The 25,717-nt window shown below is 35.6% G+C and overlaps 1 protein-coding gene and 1 pseudogene across 6 annotated transcripts in view; both read left to right on the top strand.

Moving 5' to 3' along the window:
- The window catches only part of LOC145245905 (sperm flagellar protein 2-like), a 259,599-nt gene that overhangs the window by 157,101 nt on the left and 76,781 nt on the right, over positions 1-25,717 (top strand). For 5 of the 6 annotated variants that reach the window (XM_080107644.1, XM_080107645.1, XM_080107641.1 and 2 more), the window contains 4 exons: positions 1,008-1,217; positions 9,167-9,283; positions 17,891-17,977; positions 20,773-21,005. In XM_080107644.1, coding sequence (XP_079963770.1) covers positions 1,008-1,217; positions 9,167-9,283; positions 17,891-17,977; positions 20,773-21,005 — 647 coding nt within the window. The remainder of the gene's footprint in view (positions 1-1,007; positions 1,218-9,166; positions 9,284-17,890; positions 17,978-20,772; positions 21,006-25,717) is intronic. The other variant, XM_080107643.1, reaches the window with a different exon arrangement.
- On the top strand, positions 11,272-11,389 carry LOC145246189 (5S ribosomal RNA; annotated as a pseudogene).

Here is a 25,717-nt window from a genome sequence, read left to right as displayed (position 1 = left end):
GGGAGTTGGGCAGCAAGATGTCTCTTTACGTTATATTTAAACTTTTGCATTCTATTATAATCAGGGAAGGAGAAAACAGTGAGGGAATTCCAAAGTCTAGTACTCCAGGGGAAGAAGCTATTAGTGTAGCAGGCTTTCTGGAATCTAGAAACCTCAATAGTGAAGGTGTGGGATTTTGCTGATTGACTGGTTTGTCAGGGGATATGTATGTAAAGGGAAAGCAAGTACTATGAGTTCATCAGAGAACGCCCCATCAAAATACTTGTAAAACAGGCACGGAGGATGCAACATTGCGATAATGGGGCAGTTGGTTGGAACTTGGTCAATACAGTGGGACTATATTAAGTAGAATAAAATGTCTTATGAAGTTGTCTTTAAAACAAATGACCTGGTCCAATTTTTGTAGCACATTAACTCACAAACCAGATAAAAACAATGTACATAGAAAAGAGTTGATTCCTGCTAAATGTAACATTTCGGTTGTTCATTAGCATCAGACATGCAAGCAGGCAAGCATAATCTACTCATTTAAAGAGCCTGGCGGGAGGCCAAACACTAGTCAGGGTTAAGTGAAGCCCCGGACGCCCCTCCTGCCCCAACCTATAACACTATATTAACTTTTAAATTCTTATTTTTTTACCTTTTATTATATTCATTTAAGTGGATGAAGAGGGTGCAAGTAAAATGACATTTAAATAATTTTCGTTAAATTTATTATCTTTAAACTTTTTGAGGTACATACCCGGCGTTACCCAGGAATGATCGAAGGATACTTTGTACTCTTGTTTCGTGCCTTCAACCTTACCATTTCCATTCTTTTTTTTTATATATATTTCTATAATCTTCAAGTTATAAATAAAACAATGTTTTTTTTCCAGTGTAAACGCAGACCCCACGATATCATGTACTCCTTTTGAACAAAATATCAAGCACTCTTGCTAATATCATATTCTGATAATACATTGGGTTTTTCTTCTTTTTTTTTTTTTTTTTTTTTTTTTTTGCAGGAATACAATGACATTTCGGATGATATTCGCTTTGATCAACAGACCCAAAGAGAAAGTCACCAAATGGTGGACGACTTGAAAGAAAAGCTTTGGAATATCTGTGATGAGCAGAAGCAACAGGCTGAGGCGGAATGGCAAGCCATCATGAATAATGGCTGGTACGATGATCTGTTGGGAAAATTATGCAACAGTTACATCACACTCATGCAGGTAAAAATTTTCTTATTGGTAAACAAAAATAATGCATTTTTTTAATAAATTATAAATATAAGGAACAGTTTATAAATTATATATTATAAATATAGTTTATAAATTATATATTATAAATATAAGGAATAGTTTCAAATATAAATATATTAAATTTTATTTCTGAATTTTATATCTCAAAGTTAGACAGCAGGTTCGGTAATGGGAATCTTCGATGAGGATGAAGATAACCAAACTGAAATTTCTAATCAGAATCAAACTAAAAAAAACATTTATTATTCATAATACTTGGATACTTCGAACTACTGTTCTCATCTTAAGTGTCATTTGCACAACGTTTCGGTTGATATAAGTTCTGACCTTCTTCAGGTGTATCTTGTCGGACTCAGGAATCTTTCTGTCGAACTCGGGAATCTGTATGTAATTTTATGCATAAATTTAAGAGTCTGCAAGGAATTTTGAACGGGACCCTTTATTTAATCCCGAGTTAGACATAAAGATTCTCGATTTTGGCAGAAAGATTCCTGAGTTCAACAAGATATATCTGAAGAAGGTTGGGGGTTACATTGGCCGACATATCCTGCAAATAACACTCAAGATGGAAACAGCAGTCCAAAAGAATCCAAATAATAGGAATATGCAATCCTTATTTCAAAAATTCAGAAACTTTAACATTGTCTATATTTTTAGATCCAAAATTCACCCTATCACACACACACACACACACACACACACACACACACACACATATATATATATATATATATATAGTTGAAATGGTAATTAATAAAAACTGAAGAAAGTGCTCAAAACCGTTGTGGTTTCTGTAAAAGTCTGAGGGTGCTACAGACGGTCAAAAAAAACGGCCAAGTAGCTGAAACAATAATGTAACTTAACAGAAAGATACGGTAATAAAAAATAAAACGTATATATATATATATATATATATATATATATATATATATATATATATATATATATATATATTGTAAGTTATTAAAATATATATGGCAATAAAGCTACATAGAATATTCCGTGTTTCATTCTCATGACGAATTCTTACGAGAATGAAATGCGGAATATTCTATGTAGCTTAATTGCCATATATATTTTCATAACTTACTACCTAGCTTTACCTATGTATCGAGCAAAGTGTAAGTAAATACTGAAAAATTTATGCATAAAATTATATCTTTGTATATTAATTTATGTGATTAAATGAAGTAATCATATATATGCATATATATATATATATATATATATATATATATATATATATATATATATATATATATTTGTAGTAATCGACATACACTCTGTTTCGTTGTATCACAACTCATCAGTACCGCTAGACTATACTAAAACTCTGAATTTGTTTATCAAGATGTCACCGTCTCAAATTTTAACGTCATGACTTCATTTCTAGCAAACTTTTCATGTTAAAATGAATTTGAAAAATATTTTGTTGGAATTTATTTTTATGTTTAAACTACAAAAAAAAAAGAGAGCGGAGAGACACTTACTTTAATAGTACTCAGAAGGCATCTTTAATTATATTAAGTGCTTTTAGTAGTGCTTTGCACACCTCCTGCTTTTTTTTTCACTGATCGCTTAAATAATTTCTCTTCTAGAGGGAGAGATTAGAAAATTAGTTTTAGTAGTGCTCTGGAGGTATCCTCATTTACAGAAGTGCTCAATATTCTAGATAGAGCTACGTATTTGTGTTTGTACAGACGTTATCACCTTTTGAACGTTTGTTGGTACATGAAAAGGCTTGTCCCCTTTTCATGTAAATAAAAATAAAGAGAATTAGTTAAATGAAAATAAAATCAGATAAAACGGGAATCGAACCCTGTAAATAAGTTTTCGACACCTTGCTGCCCAAATCCCTACATAGTACCCCAGTAGTTGTTGCCCCTGATAGTAGCCCCCTACACCAAAGTGGCAATTTGCTTGTTTGGGGTGAAAATGTAATAAAAAAAAAAAAATGGAATGTCCAGTAAATTGTTGATTCTGTTAAAATATTTAATAAATACAAATTTGGCTGGAAACTATTCACATTGTTAGAAAGAATGCATAATAAAATATGGGTTATAGAATTAGAGAAGTAGGTTAAAGTCCTTTGTAAAACAACAAGGAAAATTGGGAATTTCCTGGTCGTCAGAAACGGTTTCAAAAACGTGCAAATCGCGCATGTTGATTACACGTGACTTATAGTCACATTGAGTAGACATAGGTGATTTCTCAATATAGGAAAGAGTTCGAAGTTAGTTAGGGGAGTCGAGGAGTCAGGGGAGTTAGATCAGCCCGACTAGGGAAGCAGAGAGGTCCAGATCGAATCTTGGCACCGTCTGGAAGCGAGAGGGTTTTAAAAGAAGAAGCTGTAAAGGAACTTTGAATTCCTGGATGCAAAGCCATTGACCGGTCATATGGAAGAAATAAATGATCATCATGTTTTTCATAACATGCGTCTTCGTGTTGTAATTCAACAGAAAAGGTATTGTCCATTTATGTTATAAGAACTTTTGATAAAATCATCATCTAAAAAATATGTGTGAGCAAGTATATGTGTCAAACTATAAATGTTATAGAAACACCCTTAAGGTCTTAAGCTGTTATCTTCTCCCCGTCCTCACACAACAAGTCACGTGAATCTTCACTTCGATACTATTAATGTAAAGAATGAAACCCCTTGTCCGCATAATAATAAAAACGATAACAATCATAATAATAATAATAACAACGATAACAATAGCAATAATAATAATAATAATAATAATAATAATAATAATAATAAATTATACAATATTGTATAAAATAAAGGAAAAATAATATATATATATATATATATATATATATATATATATAACCAAAGCTTAGAACAGAAATAATAAAATAAATAAATAAGTAAAATAAAATTACCCCCAACTGACCCTGCCCTGTTTCTGCAGTCCAGTCGCGTTCTTTTCCGCCATCTTGAATCCACTTTTGTCTTTTGAAAAAGAGAGGTACCTTTCTCTCGAAATTAATCAAAGTTCCATACCACCTACGGACTTTACATACACCGGACATACCAGCAACTTGGTTATAAATAATTATACATTGAGGTGAGGAAAGATAGACGAATAAACCCTAGACACTCCTCTACTCAAGCACACCCGTCTACATTTGTTTGTTTTTCTTTCTTTACTTTCATAATTCCGGTCTTTCCCCGCATTGTCTTTGGCTTTTAAAAAAAAAATTCTATACATTTAAATATTTGTGCATATGTTATCACCTTTCAACATGTATATTCCTACATTTCTGATTGTACGTACGTTATCACCTTTCACAGCGAGAGAGAGAGAGAGAGAGGGAGAGAGAGGGAGAGTTAAAAAGAGAGAGTTGGGAAGAATATGTATATATATATATATATATATATATATATATATATATATAGAGAGAGAGAGAGAGAGAGAGAGAAAGAGAGAAAGGAAATAAAAACTGGTGTGAATATTGTTCGCCGTGAAATGTTTTTTTCTTTGTCATAAAAAGAAATATAAAAAGCGATCGAAATAGAGCGAGCAAGAGAGAGAGAAAAGGAGAAAGAGTTGTGAAGAATACATACAGAGAAAGAAAGAGGGGGGAGAGAGAGAGAGAGAGAGAGAGAGAGAGAGAGAGAGAGGGAGGAAATAAAACTGTTGTAGATAATGTTGACACCTTGAAATGTTTGTTGTTTATCCTTTGGCATAGAAAGAACATCACATGACATTTCTCTATCTATCTCGCTCGCTTTTTACATTTCTTTTTATGCTGAAGAAAAAATAACAATAAAAAACAATATCTACTTTAAGTTAACATATTCCTGCGAAAACTTACTTGCTTTGGGAGAATGAGGAGGCAAGTGAATTTTAATGAAGTACAGAAAAGAAAGAGGATAAGCAATTAAAGTCATTTACTTTTTAGCGTTGGCAATTCTTTGAAAATCCATAGATTAAAGGTCATTCTTATTTTATTTCTTGTTCAAACATCCAATGATTATCATAAACTTGTAAAATATGTAACTTTATATAATAATAACTATATATATATATATATATATATATATATATATATATATATATATATATATATATATAACTCAAATGACCTTATAACGAGTGATGTAACCCACTTTCCAGTTTACGACATCCGGTTGCGCATGCGTGCATAAACATTAACCCATAACAACGTAAATAAATAAACAAAATCGCTTCTTTTGCAGATTTTGACCTGCGCACTGAAATATTAACGTTATTATTTCGAAATTATTATTTAACATGGGAAGAGTGGGGGTGTTTTGCAACTATTCTTTATTACAACTGTACTGTCTCTATTTTCTTACAACTAAACAACTTTAACCCGTTGACAAACATAAGAACAATTGTAGTAACGCCAAGACGACTACTACTACTACTACTACTACTACTACTACTACTACTATCACTACTACTACTACTACTCTCTATCCGTCCCTTTTCCTTCTTCTCTTCTTTTTTTATTTTTTGTTTACATTTCTAGATACAAAATAGTTGTGTGAGAACGGTGAATTTTTTGGCACATTTACTAATCTATTTCAATATTAGTTTTATTTTATTTTATTTATTTAGGTTTTATTTTTTTGCTTCAGGTTTTATTAATTTTTTTTTTTTTAGATTTTAAGTTTCTATAATTTGGTTGAAGGATTCCAATATGGGTTTTTCATTCTTATATTTCTCATCAGTAGGTTCATGTGTGTTTTTGCTTTTAAATGACTTTCGTCGGCGTTCGATTCGTAGGAAAATCATGTTTAATTTTCAATTTTTTAGCGATTATTCGGAAAAATAGATAACTTTACACGAATAGGGAGGATTTTTTTTTCATGTTTGAGTGATCCGTCCATGATTTTTCATTTTAATATAATTTCATAGAAATGTTTCTGTTATGACAAAAAAAAAACTATTCTCTTTACGTCACAAGTGTCACGCTCATACATGAATTCCATAGCTAATATAACATACTGACCCAACGGGTCACGGGTAGTCTAGTATATATATATATGTATATATATATATATATATATATATATATATATATATATATATATATATAAACTTTTTAATTTTTTTTATAATATTATTTTGTATTCCTGCACGTCACCAATTGAAAACGAATAAAGAAAAGTTATAAGCTTTTATACTTTTCGTATTCTTTTTTATACATTTCCATTCATATATATATATATATATATATATATATATATATATATATATATATATATATATATATATATAACGAGGATAGTTAGAAGAAGAGAGTAAATTCCATTCTATAAGAGGAAACTTATCAACAAATTTCAATGGAGCTTATATAGGAGATAATGGGAGTGAAAAATGAATTCACAAACAGTATATATTGGAAAATATAGAATGAGTTATTTATTTAAAAATGATATAGATACAATTATTTGGGGGGATAAAGGGGACTCTTTATACCAAGGTATTTCGAAGCCTAATGCTTTTCATCAGTTACTTTGATTAATCCTGCTTAGTATATACACTATCGCTTTAATTTTTCATCATAACATTACGCCTGAAAACATACACCGTTTCTAAGGGCTTTTGTTGTCTCGGTTACCACTGTCGATAAAAACCTTTAGCATAAATCCCCTGCATAAACACTATACATCTTACATATGGATAAAATAGAACCACCACCCAACTACCCCTATACCCCCCCCTGAATACATAAACTACTCACATTATTTAAAACTATGATAGAAAACCTATACACCTTTTTACACTACACTTTATATAGTACGCTCATCCTCTATCTTAGAACTCAATATAGTTCCCCCCCCTAACAACATCAAAAATTTTGTTTATTTATTTCGTTCCTGATGATTCCCTCACTAGACATCACATGTCCATTATGTTATGCAGCACCTTCTCTACTCTTCTGATGAGAAGCATTAGGCTTCGAAATACCTTGGTATAAAGAGTCCCCTTTATATCCCAACTAAATGTATGTATAACCTTATTAAATAAATAACTCATGCTATATTTTCCAACATATAGTGTTTGTGAATTCATTTTCCACTCCTATTGTCTCATATATATATATATATATATATATATATATATATATATATGCCTCGGTAGCGCAGTAGGCACCGCGTCAGTCTCATAATCATATATATATATATATATATATATATATTAGTTATTATTATTTCATGTATGCATCAGGGTGACCTCCCCCCCCACCCTCCACAAAAATGGGCACTGTGTACACTTTATGTGATATCTCCATTATTTATTCACCGATTGCCCTTATTTTACAGGACATGGCAGAATCAACGACTGTGAGTACACCAAGACCCCAGTGAGAGCTGGAACAAAGAACACGTTATGTTAAATTTTACTACAAGACAGGCTCGTTTAAGAAAACCGATGACAGTTTCATGCGTCAGTTCGAATGTGAAAAGGCTCCATCCAAAAGCAGAATTCAGACCTGGGTTGACCACTTCGAGAAGTATGGGACCGTGGAGAACCTCAACACTGCCAGAGAGAAACATCCAAGTCACTTGGGACGTCCCAAGAAGCGAACAGCCGAGCTGGTTGAAAGAGTGAGAGAGTCTGTCCAGCTCTGTGCGTAAGCAACGTCAGTCCCTCGGTATGTCCTGTGAAACTTGCAGGAGAGTGCTGGTGAACGATATCAGGGCTTACCCATATAAACCCTTACAGCCTCAGAAAAGAAGCAAAGGAGGGCTATGGCAGTCAAGATGCTCGAGAAGATCAAGGAGACACCAAGTTTCCTTAACCTCCTTTGGACCTCAGATGAAGCCTACTTCCATCTTGATGGAAAGGCGAACTCCAAGACAAATGTCTTCTGGGAGTCCTCCAGACCCAATGAAGTAGCTACCAAGCCCCTGCACTCTCCTAAGTGCACAGTGTGGGCTGCAATCTCGGCCAGAGGCATGATCAGACCAATCCTCATCGAAGAATCTGGCGCAGCAGTGACAGTCACCAAGGGGCAGTATGTGAAGGTCCTCAAAACATTCAAGAGTGAGCTCCAGACCATCTACCCGTCGCTCATGAGCAAGTCCTGGTTCCAGCAGGATGGAGCAAGTTCTCACACCTCAAACCTGTCCCGAGATTGGTTGAAAGAGAACTTTGGTGGCCGAGTGATCAGTCTCAAGACTGATTTTGAGTGGGTACCCCATAGCCCCCAGATTTTTTTCTTTGGGACTATCTTAAGGACAGAGTCTATGCAGGGAAACCCAGAACCATCACAGAACTCAAGGAAGCCATCAGGGAGGAGATGAGAGCCATTACCAATTCGGTCTGTAAGAACGTCATGGACAACTTCGTGCTGGCCCTCAAGAAATGCAAGGAGCTAAATGGAGGCCATCTAGAACATATGCTGTAGAACGGAGAAAAAAAAGTCAAAGACCCTAGTGTTTGATGTGATGTTTGGGATATAATAAACTAGTTATGACCAAAGTTTCATTTCATTCAGGCAAAACACTAAGAAACAAGGCCTAATTATAGTTGGGGCCCTTTTTTTGGGGAGGTTACCATGTATAATATATTATGAGGTGATATAATACATTCTGTATATATTTTCAGTATTTTCTTCAACAGTGCTCGATATGTGAGTAGAGGAATCCTTGGGCAGTCTGACGTTTCTATGCGGGGATGAAACATGGATGATTCTGTGTAACTTCATTGCTATAGATATATTTTCATATATATCTGTGTGTGTGTGTGTGTGTGTGTGTGTATACAAGTATCAAATTTGAAAGAGTGTATAGGAAAGAAAAAATGGAAAAGCGGGCAAACCGCGAGATATAAAAGACAAAATTACTCTTTTATAGATATTCGTTTGACTTTGCTGTGGCATTATCCTTGCATCATGAGGAAATCATTAAAAGCTATTTGTGTTCATTTCAGATTGAGATTGATCGCTTCCAGAATACAATCTATTTGCTGAGAGATTACTACAAAATCTCTGATCAACAAATTCCGCCCCAACCGAATTTGAATTATTCAAGGCTGCCACTTATTGAGGTAATGCACACAACTGTTTGCGTGATCTTCCTTCTCATTTTATAGACAAAAATAACAGATGCTAGCGGAGACTTTAGCAATTTTGTGAAATGGGATAAAAGCTTGATTTCAGCATGGTCAATGATAGTTTACGCGGAGATCATCATCAGTACCACCATCATCAGACAAGAACCGAGCCTAATTGAGGCAATGGACCAAATTAATTAGGGGAGTTTTCATCATTGTAACAATGTTTGTCACATTTACGGATGTTTGATTTGGGTGCAAAGAAAATACTTGTTTTAGAATGTAGGATAATCATGCAACTCCCAGGCATGTCTCCTAGCTGCATCACTGCTAGAACTATTATGTTATCGTATTAGTTGAAATAGATTTTGTTTTGTCATGAAACTGAACATTCTAATCTAATTTGACAGAAATACAAAAACAAAAAAAAAATAGGGGTATTTTTTTTTTAAATGAGACAAAGGTTGATCTGTTATCAAAATCGCTTATTTTAATTCACAAATATTGAAGAAATAAGAAATTATTAATGTTTTTATTTTTGTTTTTTTAGCTCATGTTTCTTTGAAAAAAATAACTTTTCCTGTTATGAAGATGGTTACAAGGAAGACAAATATTTTGATTTAAAAAAAAATGTCATTTAAAATGTTCAAAAGTTAAGTTTTTAACAATATCGCAAGAGTCGTTTGAAAAGTAAAGCCTCATATTTTTTAACTCAAAAACTAAAATGTTGAAGAGCTACAAAGATGGGAGTTGTACCATAAAAATGTGCTCCAGAATTTATTTTCTACATATTTGCGATTATTCTCATCATACTTTTGCCATCGATGAACAAAAGCCTTGATAACTTGGTCAAGGGCGCTTTGTCACTCACATCTCTGGTCGCACTCTGAAATCGACGAACTCATCTACTAACTTAGCTGACATTAACTTCATTGGCTTCGTAAACCTTCAACAGGTGTCAGTGAATGTTAATTGGTTAATTTTTTATGCATGGAAGAATTCAATGAAGCATCTCTGCTTCTAACACACGTCCATGACAGGGGTTGCTTTCATAGATAGCTTCCAAACCGTCAATATCTGCAACACAGAGATGAAACTTTTAGGTCATGAATGCATAAGTTCAGTCATCATAGCAATGCAATTTGCAATCTATTCAAATTCATTCAGGCAGCGTAAAAAGTAGGACTCCTTACTTTTGGAACCTCCCTCATAAAAAAAAATATATCCTGGAAATATTTTTTATATATTTGTACAGACCAGATAGGAAACAACAAAGAGGCATGGAACTGAAACTTGTATAGGAATGGTGGCGTTTGGTTGTTGGCCTATTCTATATCGATCTGTGGTGAAGACAATTTATGTGGTAGAGAAGGTTCATCTACACGCTTATCTTGTTCCTGAAGAATCAACCAGCAATGCCAACGTATTTCTAAAAGCTATTTCATCAAAATAAGCGACTGTGTACTTTGGCATTCGCATCTGTGGTAAGGCTAACACATTTTAAGCAGCACAATCATTCCTAAAGAACTCGAGTGCCTACCGGGGAGAATCAGAATGCCTACTAGAAACTATCCTCGAATATCTAAGGCCTCTCTGTACAGGGATTTTTCAGGATAACCTGGCATAAGAATACTTTACCTACAATAGAACCCGTACTAAACATTCAAAATCATGTAGTATTCACACCCAAATCAGATCACCTCAATATGGCTAAACCACAGTAGTTTTTATGACTAATGATGCACCTTCTTCAAGTGATGTTGCTTATAGTAACAACATTAAGCTGGATACTCCACCAGAGTAGATGAATTCATGTCTTGGAATCTAGTAAGTTTAAGAAACTGCCAGAAAGGTACACTATAACATATTTAACAAGTCAATTGAGGAGAAAATTAATATTCTTAACTTCTTTATTAACTCAACATTTGAGATGTAAAGAAGATTTAATGGAATATTAGAAAATCTATGTGTTTCATATAGTGATATACGGCATAATCTCGTTGACACACTGGTTCCCATTTGATCACCAAAGTTAAGCAACATTGAGCCTGGTCAGTACCAAAATGGGTGACCATTTGGGAATTCCAGGTGCTGTATGTGCTCTCCGCTTATCCCGGCATTGTTTCCAGTCATCCTGGAAATATCAACTTCTTGGCTTAAATACACCAAACATTGATGCTATTGTTTATTTTACAGTGTTTTTTTTTTATGACTAATGATGCACCTTCTTCTAGTGATGTTAGTAGCAGCATTAAGCTGGATACTCCACCAGAGTAGATGAATTCTTGTCTTGGAATCCATATATAGTGATCAAAGGTCAAGTATAAGCTTCAGGAAGTTACATTCTCATATTTTATTTTATTTCTTGTTCAAGCATCCAATGATGTAGCAATACTGAAAACTTCAACTACTGGGAGTCGATAGAAACACTCGGTGGTCGATCTTGTTTCCTGACTAGGGCAATGAACGCCATTTTTGCTCACTCCTGACACATCCCAACCCTTAAACTGGGCACTTGGGAGTGCTTGAATATCGTAATGTCAGTGCAAGCAGATTGGGTTGACCATCATCTGATGGGTTGAGGGTATCGGATAGACAGTTCCTGGCTGCTGTTCCCGACTGGTAGTACAGGAGTCCTAACTCTTTGGTAGCGCTTAGAGCAGCTGCTCCATCGACAGTTGTATAATATCGGGATGTTTGTAGTGCCATGTCGCGCATGGAAAGGGACCCTGCACTATCCTGAGGCCACAACCCTAGTAGATGGAGGGACAGCTGATAATCTGTCTGTGTTGCATGTCTGGTATTCTGCATAACCACTTGCTCAGCACCCCTTACCTAAACTGAAACTCTTAAAAATAAAAATGACAGTACATTAAAAAATTATGCTAATACCAGACCAAAACTCAAACAAAAACAACCTGCCTTCTCCCTTGAGGCTTGCATTTACGAACATCCGTGGGCTTAGAACTAATTTAAATGATGTTGAAGCATTTCTCCTAACAAACACCCCGGATATCTTAGCATTAAGTGAGACTAACCTACACTCCTCCATCCCCTCTAACTACTTTAACATGCCCAGATACCTCCCACTCTGCCGTAAGGACTCTGACAGACATATGCATGGACTTGGAGTCTACATTTGAAACACCCTCCCCTTGACTAGAGAAACTAAACTAGAATCGGATGATCAAGCCTTTATGTGCTTTAGACTTAACATGCAACATAACATTAGCTACTTTTATTTTCTCTACTGCTCTCCCTCAACCCAGTACTGTACCATAATAAACAAAGTCTCTGACAGCATAAATACAACACTTTCCCTCAACACTAGCGCACAAGTGCATGTATTTGGTGACTTTAATGTCCACCACAGCAACTGGCTTGAATTTTCTACTCACACAGATGCAGTTGGTACCACAACACGTAACTTCTCTATATCTCATTCCCTATCACAGATGGTTACGTTTCGAACCCGTTTCCCAGACCAGCAAGAACAACATGCATCACTTCTAGATCTGTTTCTGACCACAATTCCCGATGACTGTGTAAGGAATACCCACAGCCCTCTTGGGAATGCCGATCATGCAGTGGTAATGATTGAAATCGCCATAAACTCTAGAGCCAAAATTGAAGAGCCACTGCTCAAACAGCGAGATATTATAAAAAGGCTGACTGGGAAGCCATCAGGGACCTTATCAGGGACGCTCCATGGCAAAATATCTTTTCACTTCCTGCTGAACATTGCGCAAATGAGACCACTGAATGGTTCAAAACTGCAATCGAAGTGCATGTTCCCACACGCAAATTCTATAGCAAACTCCGCTCTCCCCAATGGTTCACTTCAACTTGTGCAGCTGCCATAGCGCAAAGGCAGCATGCGTACTGCAAATTTAACAGACATAAGTCCAGTTCAAACAGACAGAAGTACATAGAAGCCAGAAATAACTGTAAGAAAGAAATAGCAACAGCTAAGAGAGAATTTACTGAAACCACCCAAAAAACGCAGAGAAGCACAGAAATTAGGAACCCGAGACTTCTGGAAAATCTACAACAGTGTAGGAAATAATGGGCAATCAACTATTCCCCCACTATCCAACAATCATGAGGTTGTTTGCTCAGCAACTGAGAAGGCTAATATGCTTGCCCGACGGTTTGCCTCCAACTCCACACTGGACTCTGCTAACCACTTCCTCCCTGACTTTCCTTTGCAGACAGACGCCACACTAGACGATCTGAAAATCACCCAGCTCAGGTGCATGCTATCATAAGAAAGCTTGACACTGCAAAAGCATGTGGACCTGATCTCATCCTGGCTGTGCTACTAAAAAAGTGCGTCGCCGAACTAGCTCCAGTTCTCTCCAAACTTTATAACAAATGTCTTAATGAATCTCGCTTTCCTGCCTGCTGGAAAACTGCTTCTGTAGTGCCAGTTTTCAAGAATTCTGGCGAAAGGACTGACTCAGTAAATTATCGCCCCCCATTAGCCTCTTCCCACTTTTCGCCAAAATATTTGAGACAATAATTAACCAAGCTCTAGTCCATCACCTTACAGATGCTAAACTTCTGACTGACCAACAATATGGATTTAGGCAAGCCCGTTCCACAGCAGACATCCTAAGTGTAATCTCAGAACTTATATACCATTCACTGGACAAAGTGGGGGAGGGTAGAGCGGTAGCTCTAGATATATCTAAGGCTTTTGACAGGGTATAGCATGAGGGTCTTCTCAAGAAAATAAGATCATACGGCATCACTGGAAGAATACATAACATAATTAGATCCTTCTTAGATAAGAGAAAAATCCAGGTTGTCCTTGACGGTCGTACATCTAAACAATATGATATAAATGTGGGAGTGCCTCAGGGGTCTATCCTTGGAGCTCTGTTATTCCTAATATTCATAAATGACCTCCCTGATAAAATTGTCTGTGAGATGGGTATATATGCTGACGGCACCACTCTCTATAACAGACACAACAGGAAAACAAATGAACACATATCTAAAGAAATGGCAGAAACACTAGAGGAAGACCTCCGATCTGTAGTGGAATGGGGACAAAAGTGGATGGTCACCTTCAATGCTGCCAAGACTAAACTTGTTTCCTTCAATAATTACAAGAAACCTTCTCTACCACCAATAGCAATGGCCAAAGACTCTTTATCTGAAAGTACATCTTTTAAACTCCTCGGCATAACGTTCACAAGAAACATGAGTTGGAACAATTACATTGAGAACATTGCCAGGACTGCTGCGAAAAAGGTGGGCTCTCTCTACCGTGCTAGAAAGCTATTAACACCTGAAAGTATCCTCTACCTCTATAAGGCCACCATTCGCCCATGTATGGAGTATTGTTGTCATATTTGGGATGGTGCATCTGCCACTAATCTCTCGCTCCTAGATAAGGTTCAAAAGAGAGTTGCCAATTTGATAGGTCCTGAGCTGTCAGCTAAACTTCAGCTTCTGTCACATTTGCGAAATGTTGCATCCCTCTGCCTGTTCTACAAGTACTTTAACGATGAATGCTCTGACGAACTGCAAGCACTTGTGCTCCCTCGACGTAAATACCCCCGACAAACCCGACAAGCAGCTAAACCCCACCCCTTCACAGTAGAGATCCCTAGATGCAAGAGAGTCTTCTACTCCAGTAATTTATTCCCCAGAACAGCTAGACTTTGGAATTCCCTTCCGGGTCCCTGCTTCTCCGACTGCACTGACATTGCAGAAGCTCAAGTGCAACGTGAACCGACATCTTGCTGCCCAACTTCCTGCACAGTACTCCTGTAGCTTATGTACCTGATAGTAGCCCCCAACAACAAAGTGGCAATGTGCCTTGTTTGCGGTGAAAATGTAATAAAAAAAAATTAAAAAAAAAAGACCAAGAAGTGTTTTAATATTTTTAATTTAAAAATGGAAATTAAGGAATGTTCCTCGCTTGAAACAAGTCTTGATCTACTCAAATGATATTATGAGCTTCCAAAGAAGTGATAATCTGTTGGTGCGACATTCTTAGAATATGATGAGTGATGTTGCCTTCCCCAGATTTAGTTGTTCTAGATCTTTGGTCTCTGCTGCAATGAGCATTATCATGATGATGCACAAAGCATTAAAAACCTTATTGGGAAACGGAAAGAAGTCACAGAAAAGAATGGTTAGGAGAAATCCTTCACGACTGAGACAATTTTTATTTTTGTACCTTTTCTCCACGTTAAAAAACGACCCTGGTGTCTAACTCTGTCCCGTGGGGAGGCATAGTAAATAGGTACATTTAATATATACAATTAAGCCAGTCAGATTATCCAGGTCACACCTAAATAGCATCGAATCTGATATATCGATATTTCATTCTGACTAGCCTGTGAAATATGGAAATTTTTCAGTTTCTGTTTTTTTTATGAAAGAAAAGAAATGAATTATTTCCCTTTTTCAATGCAAAACATAAAACGTAATTTCATGAACATGGTATTAAAAAGCTTTTTGGTGGATGGAAACATGGGGACTGCATTAATGATTAAATAAATCTGATATTGTTATTCTTTTAATGCCGTGCTATAGTCTGCTTCTTTTTATTATATGTAATAATTAAAAATATTCTTTGTTGGTTCTTTTCTTGGGACGGGTAGTTAGAACGTTTTTGAAGGAGTAGACAACAGCCATTTTATTTCCAAGTATGTTTTATTAATTTTAACAATATGAATATCAGTTTTTTTTATAAGAGTTGCTTTTCGCTATCATCAAAAATGGCACGAGAGTTTTAAGAAATTAATCATCCATAGCCGAGGGTGACCCAAATGCTCCCTTTTCATTGAATACTACATCGAAATGTAAGTCAGAGAGCCACTCTATTTACATGCTTACTCCACTTACCCTTAACCCTCACTAGGATCTAATAAAAGATAATTATTTTTATATTTATAAATATATACATATATAAATATTATTTCAAATAAATGACAAAATGTCTATATTCAAAAGTCCCAAGATGTTGCTCAACTTACCCCTTATTTTTTTCAGCATATTAAAATGTTCAATTCTTGACAACACCTGTTTCGTAGCGCAGAAACAATCATATAATTACTATGTCAAATTTTTTAATAATTTCCACTCTGACTCATCAGAAAAATAAGAACTCATTAACGTTAAAAGAAAATTTAAAAAATACGGGCATGATTACGTAAACATGAAAAAAGTCGGAAGAGTAGTTGCAATTGTGTTTTATGATATTTATGCTATATATATATATATATATATATATATATATATATATATATATATATATATATATATAGTAGAAATGGTAATTAATAAAAACTGAAGAAAGTGCTCAATACTGTTGTAGAGCAAATATGCGTTTTATTTTTTATTACCGTATCTTTCTGTTAAGTTACATTATTGTTTCAGCTACCCGACCGTTTTTTTGGCCATCTGTAGCTTCCTCAGACATTTCTGTAAAAGTCTGAGGAAGCTACAGACGGCCAAAACAACGGACGGGTAGCTGAAACAATAATGTAACTTAACAGAAAGATACGGTAATAAAAAATAAAACGTATATATATATATATAGTGAGTGCAATAAGTATCCGATACTAAGCAAAAGGTGGATTTATTTTTATTACATGGAAACAAAAACAATAACAGAAATGCTATACTAATGTACTTTTGTATGATAATTACAAAGCTCATACCAAAAATCATACAAAAATACATTAAAATAGCACTTTGTTATTGATTTTTGTTTTCTTGTAATAAAAAGAAATCAACTTTTTGCTTTGTATCGGATACTTATTGCACCCACTGTATATGTATTATTTCTTGTATACAGATATAATGTGGCATAATATATTGTGTATATATTTTCAGTATTTTCTTCAACAGTGCTCAATATGTATGTAGAGCTTAGTAGTAATACTGAGTGTTCAGTGGTAGGCATCAAGTACCAGTTTTTGAGTCTTTGGTATAACCTGACTGAAGATTGAACCATGATCATCGGGCCCATTAGAAAATTTTTTCTGATTATTCTGCCAAGTAGAACAGTTTAAGGGATTTAAGCGCCTCTATCTACCATGAACTTGTATTATATATTTTCTAAATAAAATCAAAACTGCAACTAATTATCCAACTTCAAAACCTTTCTTTTTTCCTATTACTTACCCAATAAATCAGATCCACTTTCAATATATCAAGGGTCAGTTGATCCTATGATGAAACCCTGTCAACAATACCTAATAGCATATTGTTTTTGATAAGCCATGTCTATATTTAACTTGAAAAACATAGTACTTCAAGTACTATGTAATATTAAAATCCAGTAAATGTTTTTTAATCACCTTAAGATGTATACATATCTTTACACTGCTAACACTTAAACTCCCTTGATTTTGCCAATTTAGTTATAAAGAACATTGAATCACAGATAAAAAAGAAAAGAAACATGATTGAATAATAACTTATTCCACCATTTTGAAAAATCCTTCTCCTAGCAGGGGCAGACAACTCCACATTTTGGGGGACAGAAATTACTTCTCTTGACTGGCACCTAACATTCATATCTGATGGTATTAGTTGTATTAAAATAATTTTTGCTATATCGATTTTCTTTTCTAGATAATCAATACTAAACTTGAAATCCTTGAAGGAACTCCGCAAAAGGAAATAGGTAACTATGACGGAAAAAGGCTGACTCCCAAAAAAGTGAGTAAATAAAAGATGTAATATCAATTATTATCACATATAGCGTATAGGTCAGTGTGTAAAAAGCCAGAGCAGGTCCTACCTACCACCAAACTCTTCTACTAGAGCCAGCAAATGCTTGTTGTGATCCCCTGTAGCACCCTGGAAACCTCCTTAATGAAATCACCGAACGGTTAAAATTCGTTTGGTACTCACTCGTGTATTCTGTGATTTGTATGTTTGTATCATGTGAAAAAAGTTAATCTTTTATTGTTTTATTTTTTGAAATTCTTTCAGATGAGGCTTCATAATTTGTCCATTCACTTGTTTTTGCAGACTCTTATCATCACCTTCAAACATGATGAAACAACAACTATAAAGACGAGGCTAATAGTTTGCAATAAAAAAAAAAAAAATGAATTAACAAATTTTTATTCGTATTATTTGAATTCATCAAATTACTGTTCTCCTGTTGTCATTTTCACAACGCTTCGGTCGATGTAACTTCCGAGTTTCTTCAGGTATATCTTGTCAAACTCCGGAATGTTTCTGTTAAGCTCGAGAATTTGGACAGAATTTTGAGCGGAAGCCTTTACTTACTTCACATGTTCTTGTTCCGTCAGCCATGACTGGATAGAGGTCCTAAGTAATTCGCAATTGTATTTTTCGGTCGGCCACACTGAGGATAGAATTTTCAACCTTTAGGAGAATATCACTTTTTACAATTGATTTTCTTCAAGTATTCTAACCACTGTGCCATGGGTCCTTGCGGACAATTCTAGTACGAATTTTTTAGGAACCTTAAACCTATTTTTATTTCTAGTTGTGAATATCACTATTTATTACGACTTATTACTATATATTACTGTATATATATATATATATATATATATATATATATATATATATATATATATATAATTTATAAAATATATATGGCGATTAAGCTACACTGAATATGCCGCGTTTCAGCCAATGAGCATGCACTTATACATATATATATATATATATATATATATATATATATATAAGTGGTTTTTTACTTATTACTTGTATACATTATCTATTATTTGTAATTAACGGTTCTCATATCGTATTAAATTCTATACTAGGCCTACTTAATAATTGGTTATCTCCCATCATATGTGCTGCTTCTTTGAGTCATATTACACTCTACCGTTTTTCTCATTCTATAATGGTAGATGGTTTCCCTTTTCCTTCCAGATATGATCACCTATACTCGATTTTTCTATCTCTCTACGTACTACGGCTTTTCAATGTTCTTCTAACCATACTTTTTTCACATTTACATGGCATTTCATATATACAGTTCTTAGTCATGATTTTTTTTTCTGTAAAGGGCTTGATTCTCACAAGCTGTTTCCGGAGAGTTGAATCACTCCTGAATACTGTCCTGATGTCATATGGATTACATTTTCATTGAAGTTTTTCAGACAAGCCCTTCATATATGGTATACAAACTGTGGTGAGTTTCTGAGTCGTGTCCTTTTGTGTTTGATCCAGATTTCTTGGAGCTGATGTCATGCTCTCTGGATTGTTGTTTCGGTAGAGGGTTTCTCTTAAACTGTCCATCTCCTCTTGATATGCACTGATGTTACTGCATATTGCTTTTGCTCGGTGTTGTAGGCAACGGACGATTCCTTTCTTTACATTATATGGGTAGTGAGAGTTGAAGTTTAGACATAGTCCAGTGAAAGTTGGCTTTCGGTATACAGATAACCTAAACCCCTGATCAGTGTAGGTTATCAGCACATCTAGGAACGATAATTTGTTGTTATGTTCTTTTTCCATCGTGAACTGTATAGTTCACATGGTCCAGTAATGTTTGAACATCTTCTTGATGGGGCCAGAGTATGAAAGTTTCATCTACATATTGCAACCACATTGTTGGCTTTTGTGATGTTGATCCTAAAGTCATTTTCTCAAAGTATTCCATGTGTGCATTGCCCAGTACTGAACTTGTAGCACTTGTGCCGCCCTGATGTAAATATCCTCAAATAATTCGACAAGCAGAAAAATTCCACCCCTTCACTGTAAAGTTCCCTTCATGCCGGAAAGTTTTTGCTTTAATTGTTTCTTTTCTCAGACTGTTAGACTTTGGAATTTCTTTTCTGTTTCCTGCTTCCTTGACTGTACTAACATGCAGAAGCTTATATATAATGTGAATAGACATCTAGCTGCTCAACTCCCCACAGTCCCCTGTAGACATAATCCCAAGTCGTAACCCTTTACATCCAAGTGGCAATACGCCTTGTTAGGAGTGAAAAAGAATTATAAAAAAAAAATTAAAGTCGCTTTTTTTCTTTAACATTTTTACACTCTTCACTAGTCCTCATGTATTTAACTATTGAAAAATTAATTAGTAATTACTAGGGCTATGACACAAGATTATTCTTTTCATTATTTTGATTCTCGGATATATATCCGACACAGTTAAACACTCTTAGTCAACCGAGAACCACATCAGTCTATATAAAAACGTATAAGACATTAACATATATATACTCAATAGTCAAAACAATGAAAAAAATATGCTGTTGTCACAGCCCTAGTAATTATTTACATTCAATAAGTTTATCCAGCAACAATGAAACAACGTTAATTTAACTCCCGGGCAGTGCCGAACAGGGACAACTAATTATTTATTAAAGAATTACAAAAAAAAAAAACATTTAAAAATAACTTAAAAAAAAACAAAAACGAAAATGAATATATAAATAAATAAAAGCCAAAAACCTAGTGGATTCAAAGAATAAAGATATTCTTTTTCCTAAGATTTCTGTTTTTCATCACAGAAACCTGGCACACCAGATAGTTTTATGGAAACTGAAAGCATTGGATCTCATGGCACCAAAGGATCTCTAGAACCGAAAACACCAGTGGAAAGAGAAAAATCTTCCGTACTCAAACAGACTTCCAAATCTCCACCAACGAAATCAGCTAAGAAAGGAAAAGAAAAAGAGAAAGAGAAAGAAGAAAATAAACGATATGAATTGGTTGATGCAGAAACGCTTGGGGTCAGATTGAAGTAAGTCTTTATGAGCCCATCTTTATTTAATTATAAAAAAAATATTCTACAACACCCTTTAGCCCTATTATAAGTAAATAATGATCAAGCCCCACTCCCACCTCCGTATTTCCTCCTCTATCTGAAAACATGCTATGCAGCATACAAATATCTGTGCATGATGTTGCCAAGCTAATCAAAAACCTTTATTCCAGTAAAGCAACTGGCCCTGAGGGCATTCCAATTATAGTGCTGAAGAAGCTTCAACCAGAACTAGCTCCCATATTTACAAAGCTGTTTAAGCATTGCATTAAAGAGAATTGCTTCCCAACATCCTGGAAATCCTCATCAGTATGTCCCGTATTTAAAAATTCAAGTGAGCGGTCATCTCCCTCTCAGTACAGACTAATAAGTCTCCTGTGCGTCATGAGTAAGTTGCTGAAATCTGTGTTTATTAGAGGAGAAGTCAACCACCTCAGTAAAAATAACCTCCTTAATGACATGCAATATGATATCGGTTCTGCTATATCTACAGCAGATGTGCTAACAGTTATATCTCATAGAATTAATGAATCTTTCGACAGAGGCTTCCTTTCTAGGGCAATTGCTTTTGATTTATTAAAAGCTTTTGATAGGGTCTGGCATAAAGATCTACTCCATAAGATCTGCTATGGTATAGCTGGAAATGTCTTCTCAATTATTAAATCATTTCTCTCTGATAAGTTCATAAGAGTAGTGGTTGATGGGCAGAAATCAGAAGCTCACAGTATTAATACTGAAGCCTATTCTGGGCCCAACTCTCTTCCTGATCTACATCAATGATCTCCCAAATCACATCCTAAGATCATTCATAGACATTTATGCTGACGACACTACCATCTATGGCAACACTTCAAAGGCTGTAAACGACCAAGTTTTCTTTGATTCTCCCTCCTCTGATTTTGATCACATGGTGCAATTGGGAAAAAGGTGGCTGGTTGATTTTAATGCATCTAAAACCAAGCTTTTATCTTTACATCCATGCTCTGATCCCCGTCTAGCATACTTGAAATGAATGGGGAGGCTTCATGTTTTGAAAAGCTTCTTGATCTGACCTTTACTCCTGATCTGAAATGGAATACCTACATCAAATCTGTTGCCAAGGTTGCTGTAAAAATGGTGGGATCCTTCTAACGCTCCAGTAGATACCTCACTATCGATGCAATTTTCTACCTCTATGGGCCAAGTATGTCCAAGGATGGAGTATTGCTGCCACATCTGGGCAGGAGTTGCTAGAAGCAGCTTTTCCTGCCTTGACAGAGTTCAAAATAGACTTCATAAGCCAGTGAGGAATTTTTTTCTCTTCCCTGCAGCCTCTTTCCCATAGAAAAGACGTTATGCACTGGTCTCTGCTTTATCATTATTTTCATGGTAAGTGCTCGCCTGAGTTCCAATCTAAGGTGCCTTCTTGCCAAACTTACACAAGAAACACTTGTCTAGCTGAAACCACTATCACTATTTATCTGTGCCTAAACCTAAACGTAGATTCCATGAACAAAGCTTCTTTCTTAGAACTGCACGCCTGTGGAACTCTCTTCTGTTTCCCTACATTCCAACTGATTACAATATGATTGTCTTCAAGTCCAACATGAACAAATTTTTGATGACCCATCCCTTTAAGTAATCCAATTTACCAAATTTCCACTATTAACAATTACTACGATATTGTCCCATTGACTACTGTACACTCATTAACCCTTGCCCTCGAGTGGCCTCCAGGCCTTGATAAGTGGTGACTCCTTTGTAAAAAAGAAACAAAACATCCTCCACTTTATCTTAAAGGACATTTTTTTTTCATGTGTGTATTGATATTCATATTAAAAACCTTTTTTATTATTGGTATTTATTTGCTTCCCTATGAAAGCAAAATTTGACACAAAGTCGCTTTTAATATGGGTGAAAGCCAGCTCCCCAAAATAAGGGCAAAAAGAGGCACTCTGCCAGTACCCCAAAATAGTAATTGTCTCAGTATAGAAAGTTTCCCCCTACATTGATCAATGACAAATTAACTTAAGTGTGGTATGAGAACAGATACTACACTTCGAGTTATATATATTTTTTTCACTCTGAAAGTTTACAAACAAAACAGAAAAAAAACAACAAAATTAGGCACGTCCATTCAAAAATTGGGGAGAGGCTCTCTACGGTCATCATCATCACCATACTATTGCTAGTCTAGGCTGATCCTCGCTAAAGTTCTCATTCACCACAATACCTCAAGCACACCGGAAGTCGTCCTACCTAAGATTCCCAAACCATATCATGTGTGTGTTTTTATCTTTGTTTGTTTTTTTGTTTTTGCTTTAAGCAATAAAATAAATTTGTAAACATAAAATTTTATAAAAGGTCGTCTGTTTAATTTTATTTCATTGGCTTGGGATGGAGGGAAAAAATCCAAAAAGCATAATCAAAATGTTAGTTAGCCTATCTCAACCCTCTCTAGGCCGTAGAACGCACACTGTTTTCCGGCTTCGTGTTGGCCAAAAACAAGCAAGCCGCTCTCTATATGGGGCCGAAATTCTAGGCAGGATCAAAGAAACTGGGGTTGGTGGGGGTATGTGAAGTTTCTCCCAGATTGCTTATTGGGGTAGCCGAGGATGAAAAAGAAAGGCTCGAGGTGTGGGTATCTTGGAGGTTTCCTATCAGGGACAGAGGGGGTTATTTTACTCGGCTAGCTAAGAATTTAGTCTAAACGCTTGTTTTAGGGGTCTGGAATCCAGCAGGATCTGAAACCGTGTATGCCATGCTTAGGCAGGGAACACGACCTCTAACTTGCCACCTCTATGCATGCACAGACTCACTATCTTTATCCATCTTTGATCAAAGGCCTTCGAGTATAATCTTTTCCTATCACATCTGATCTTTACCTTCAGCTGGTGCTTGAAGAAGGGGACAAAATCCTGATCAGCAAAAGATTCAACCTTGCTCTTCTCTTGCACTCTTGAACTCCATATCACCATTCTGGCTATGGCCAGGATCGCAAAAAACACCATTCCTCTCTCCCTGCTCCATGGCGGCTCTGTGCTGTGGATGACATAGAACACATCCAGCAGGCCAGATGTGAGCTGTCACTTCATTGACATATGCCCAGTACCATCTGAGTCTGCTGCAATTGAAGAACGTATAATCTGATGTTTCCTCGGCTGGAGTCCTGCAACGGGGGTACCCTGACGACCTTATCAGTCCAGCACTTTTCAGTATGGCATGAGGGATAATGCGTTTGGGCCCAATCGCCAGATCAAGGAAAGCTCAGAGTTGTTGAGATGACTTGAAACTAGCACCCAACTCCACTGGGAGCAGATCTCCTCCTTCAACAACTCCAGAAACTCGACGAGCGGGTCGTTGGCGACCCTCTCACTAATTCCTTTTATAGTTCCTTTCTTGTTTTACAATATTAAAACACTTCTGTTGTGTATAAAACAGAGTATCTCTTTTATCAAAAATTTTCGACAAAATTTTTATTGTTTCACTAAATGACATATCCTCCGGTTTTTGTAGCTTTTGATGGATTAAATTCGCGTATTTAGTATTTTCTTCTGTTCGCAATTTTTCTAACAATACAGTGATTTTAACTCGTTAGACGATTGTTCATGTCTTTTCGTAAAGATTGTTTCAAATCTACAAAAATAAGCTGGAAAATTGGACCAATATCCGGGTTGTATTTAAATTGAAATCCTTTCAGTCGGAAAAATCCTCGAACCTGGTAATTTTGGGATCCTTGAAAATACGTTTTCCTAAAAAAAAAAATTATTGTCTTTTGCCGCGAACAGTGTTGGCAAAGAAGGGTAGGAGGAGGACAGGGTTCTTCTTCTTCTTCTTCTTCTTCTTCTTCTTCTTCTTCTTCTTCTTCACCATCACCAAATTCTGGCCCCCGGCAATTTGCTTCCATGAAGACCGGACGGGTCGATGTTGGTTAAGGCACGGCCACCGAGATATAGAAGGCCTGTTAACTGAAAAATGCTTGCAAGCAATGTAGGTAAGATTTGTCGAACTGTTACTGTCGATACTATATGACGGCATATTTAAAAAGAACATTAAAACATATTAAAAAAGAAAAGAAAGCAACCCAATTCGATTAATAATGAAACTGAACTTTACTCAATATAAAATATAAATATTATCTATGTACAATTACGTAATTTTTAGCAATATACAATCTAATACTGATAAAACTGAATTATGAATTTAGGGAACAAACAATTCTTGGCCTTCAGGACAAGATCACAGTGTAGTAGTATCTTTTCTGATGCAACAATTCACCTTTTCTGTCTTCGGCCGGTGGAGGAGAAATCCTTCATGACTGAGACAAAATAAACGGCAAGAATTTAGTTGCCAACCTAATACACGCACACACACACACACACACACACACACACACACACACACACACATGCGTGTATATATATATATATATATATATATAGAGAGAGAGAGAGAGAGAGAGAGAATTTACCTGAAATGAATTAGAATTTTATAATTATATAGATTTACCTGACAATGACGCTTATTTTTAAAGAAACAAAGAATCATGTCTCCTAATAGTATTGATCCTAGCAATTTCAAAAGAAACATTATTTTTATTTACATCTTTCAATCGTAGGCGTGTAGCTTTTCTTTCATAAAGTCTCATGAGTGTCTCTACTCGTGAAGAGATATCGACTCTTAAACGCCCTGGTCTTCCTTTTTCATCAAAT

The sequence above is a fragment of the Euprymna scolopes genome, chromosome 23, assembly GCF_053919585.1.
Source record: "Euprymna scolopes isolate OS-2025 chromosome 23, ASM5391958v1, whole genome shotgun sequence".
In the NCBI taxonomy this organism is placed as follows: Eukaryota; Metazoa; Mollusca; class Cephalopoda; order Sepiida; family Sepiolidae; genus Euprymna; species Euprymna scolopes.
Note: the sequence above shows the minus strand (reverse complement) of the source record. Positions and strands in the feature narration are given on the sequence as shown.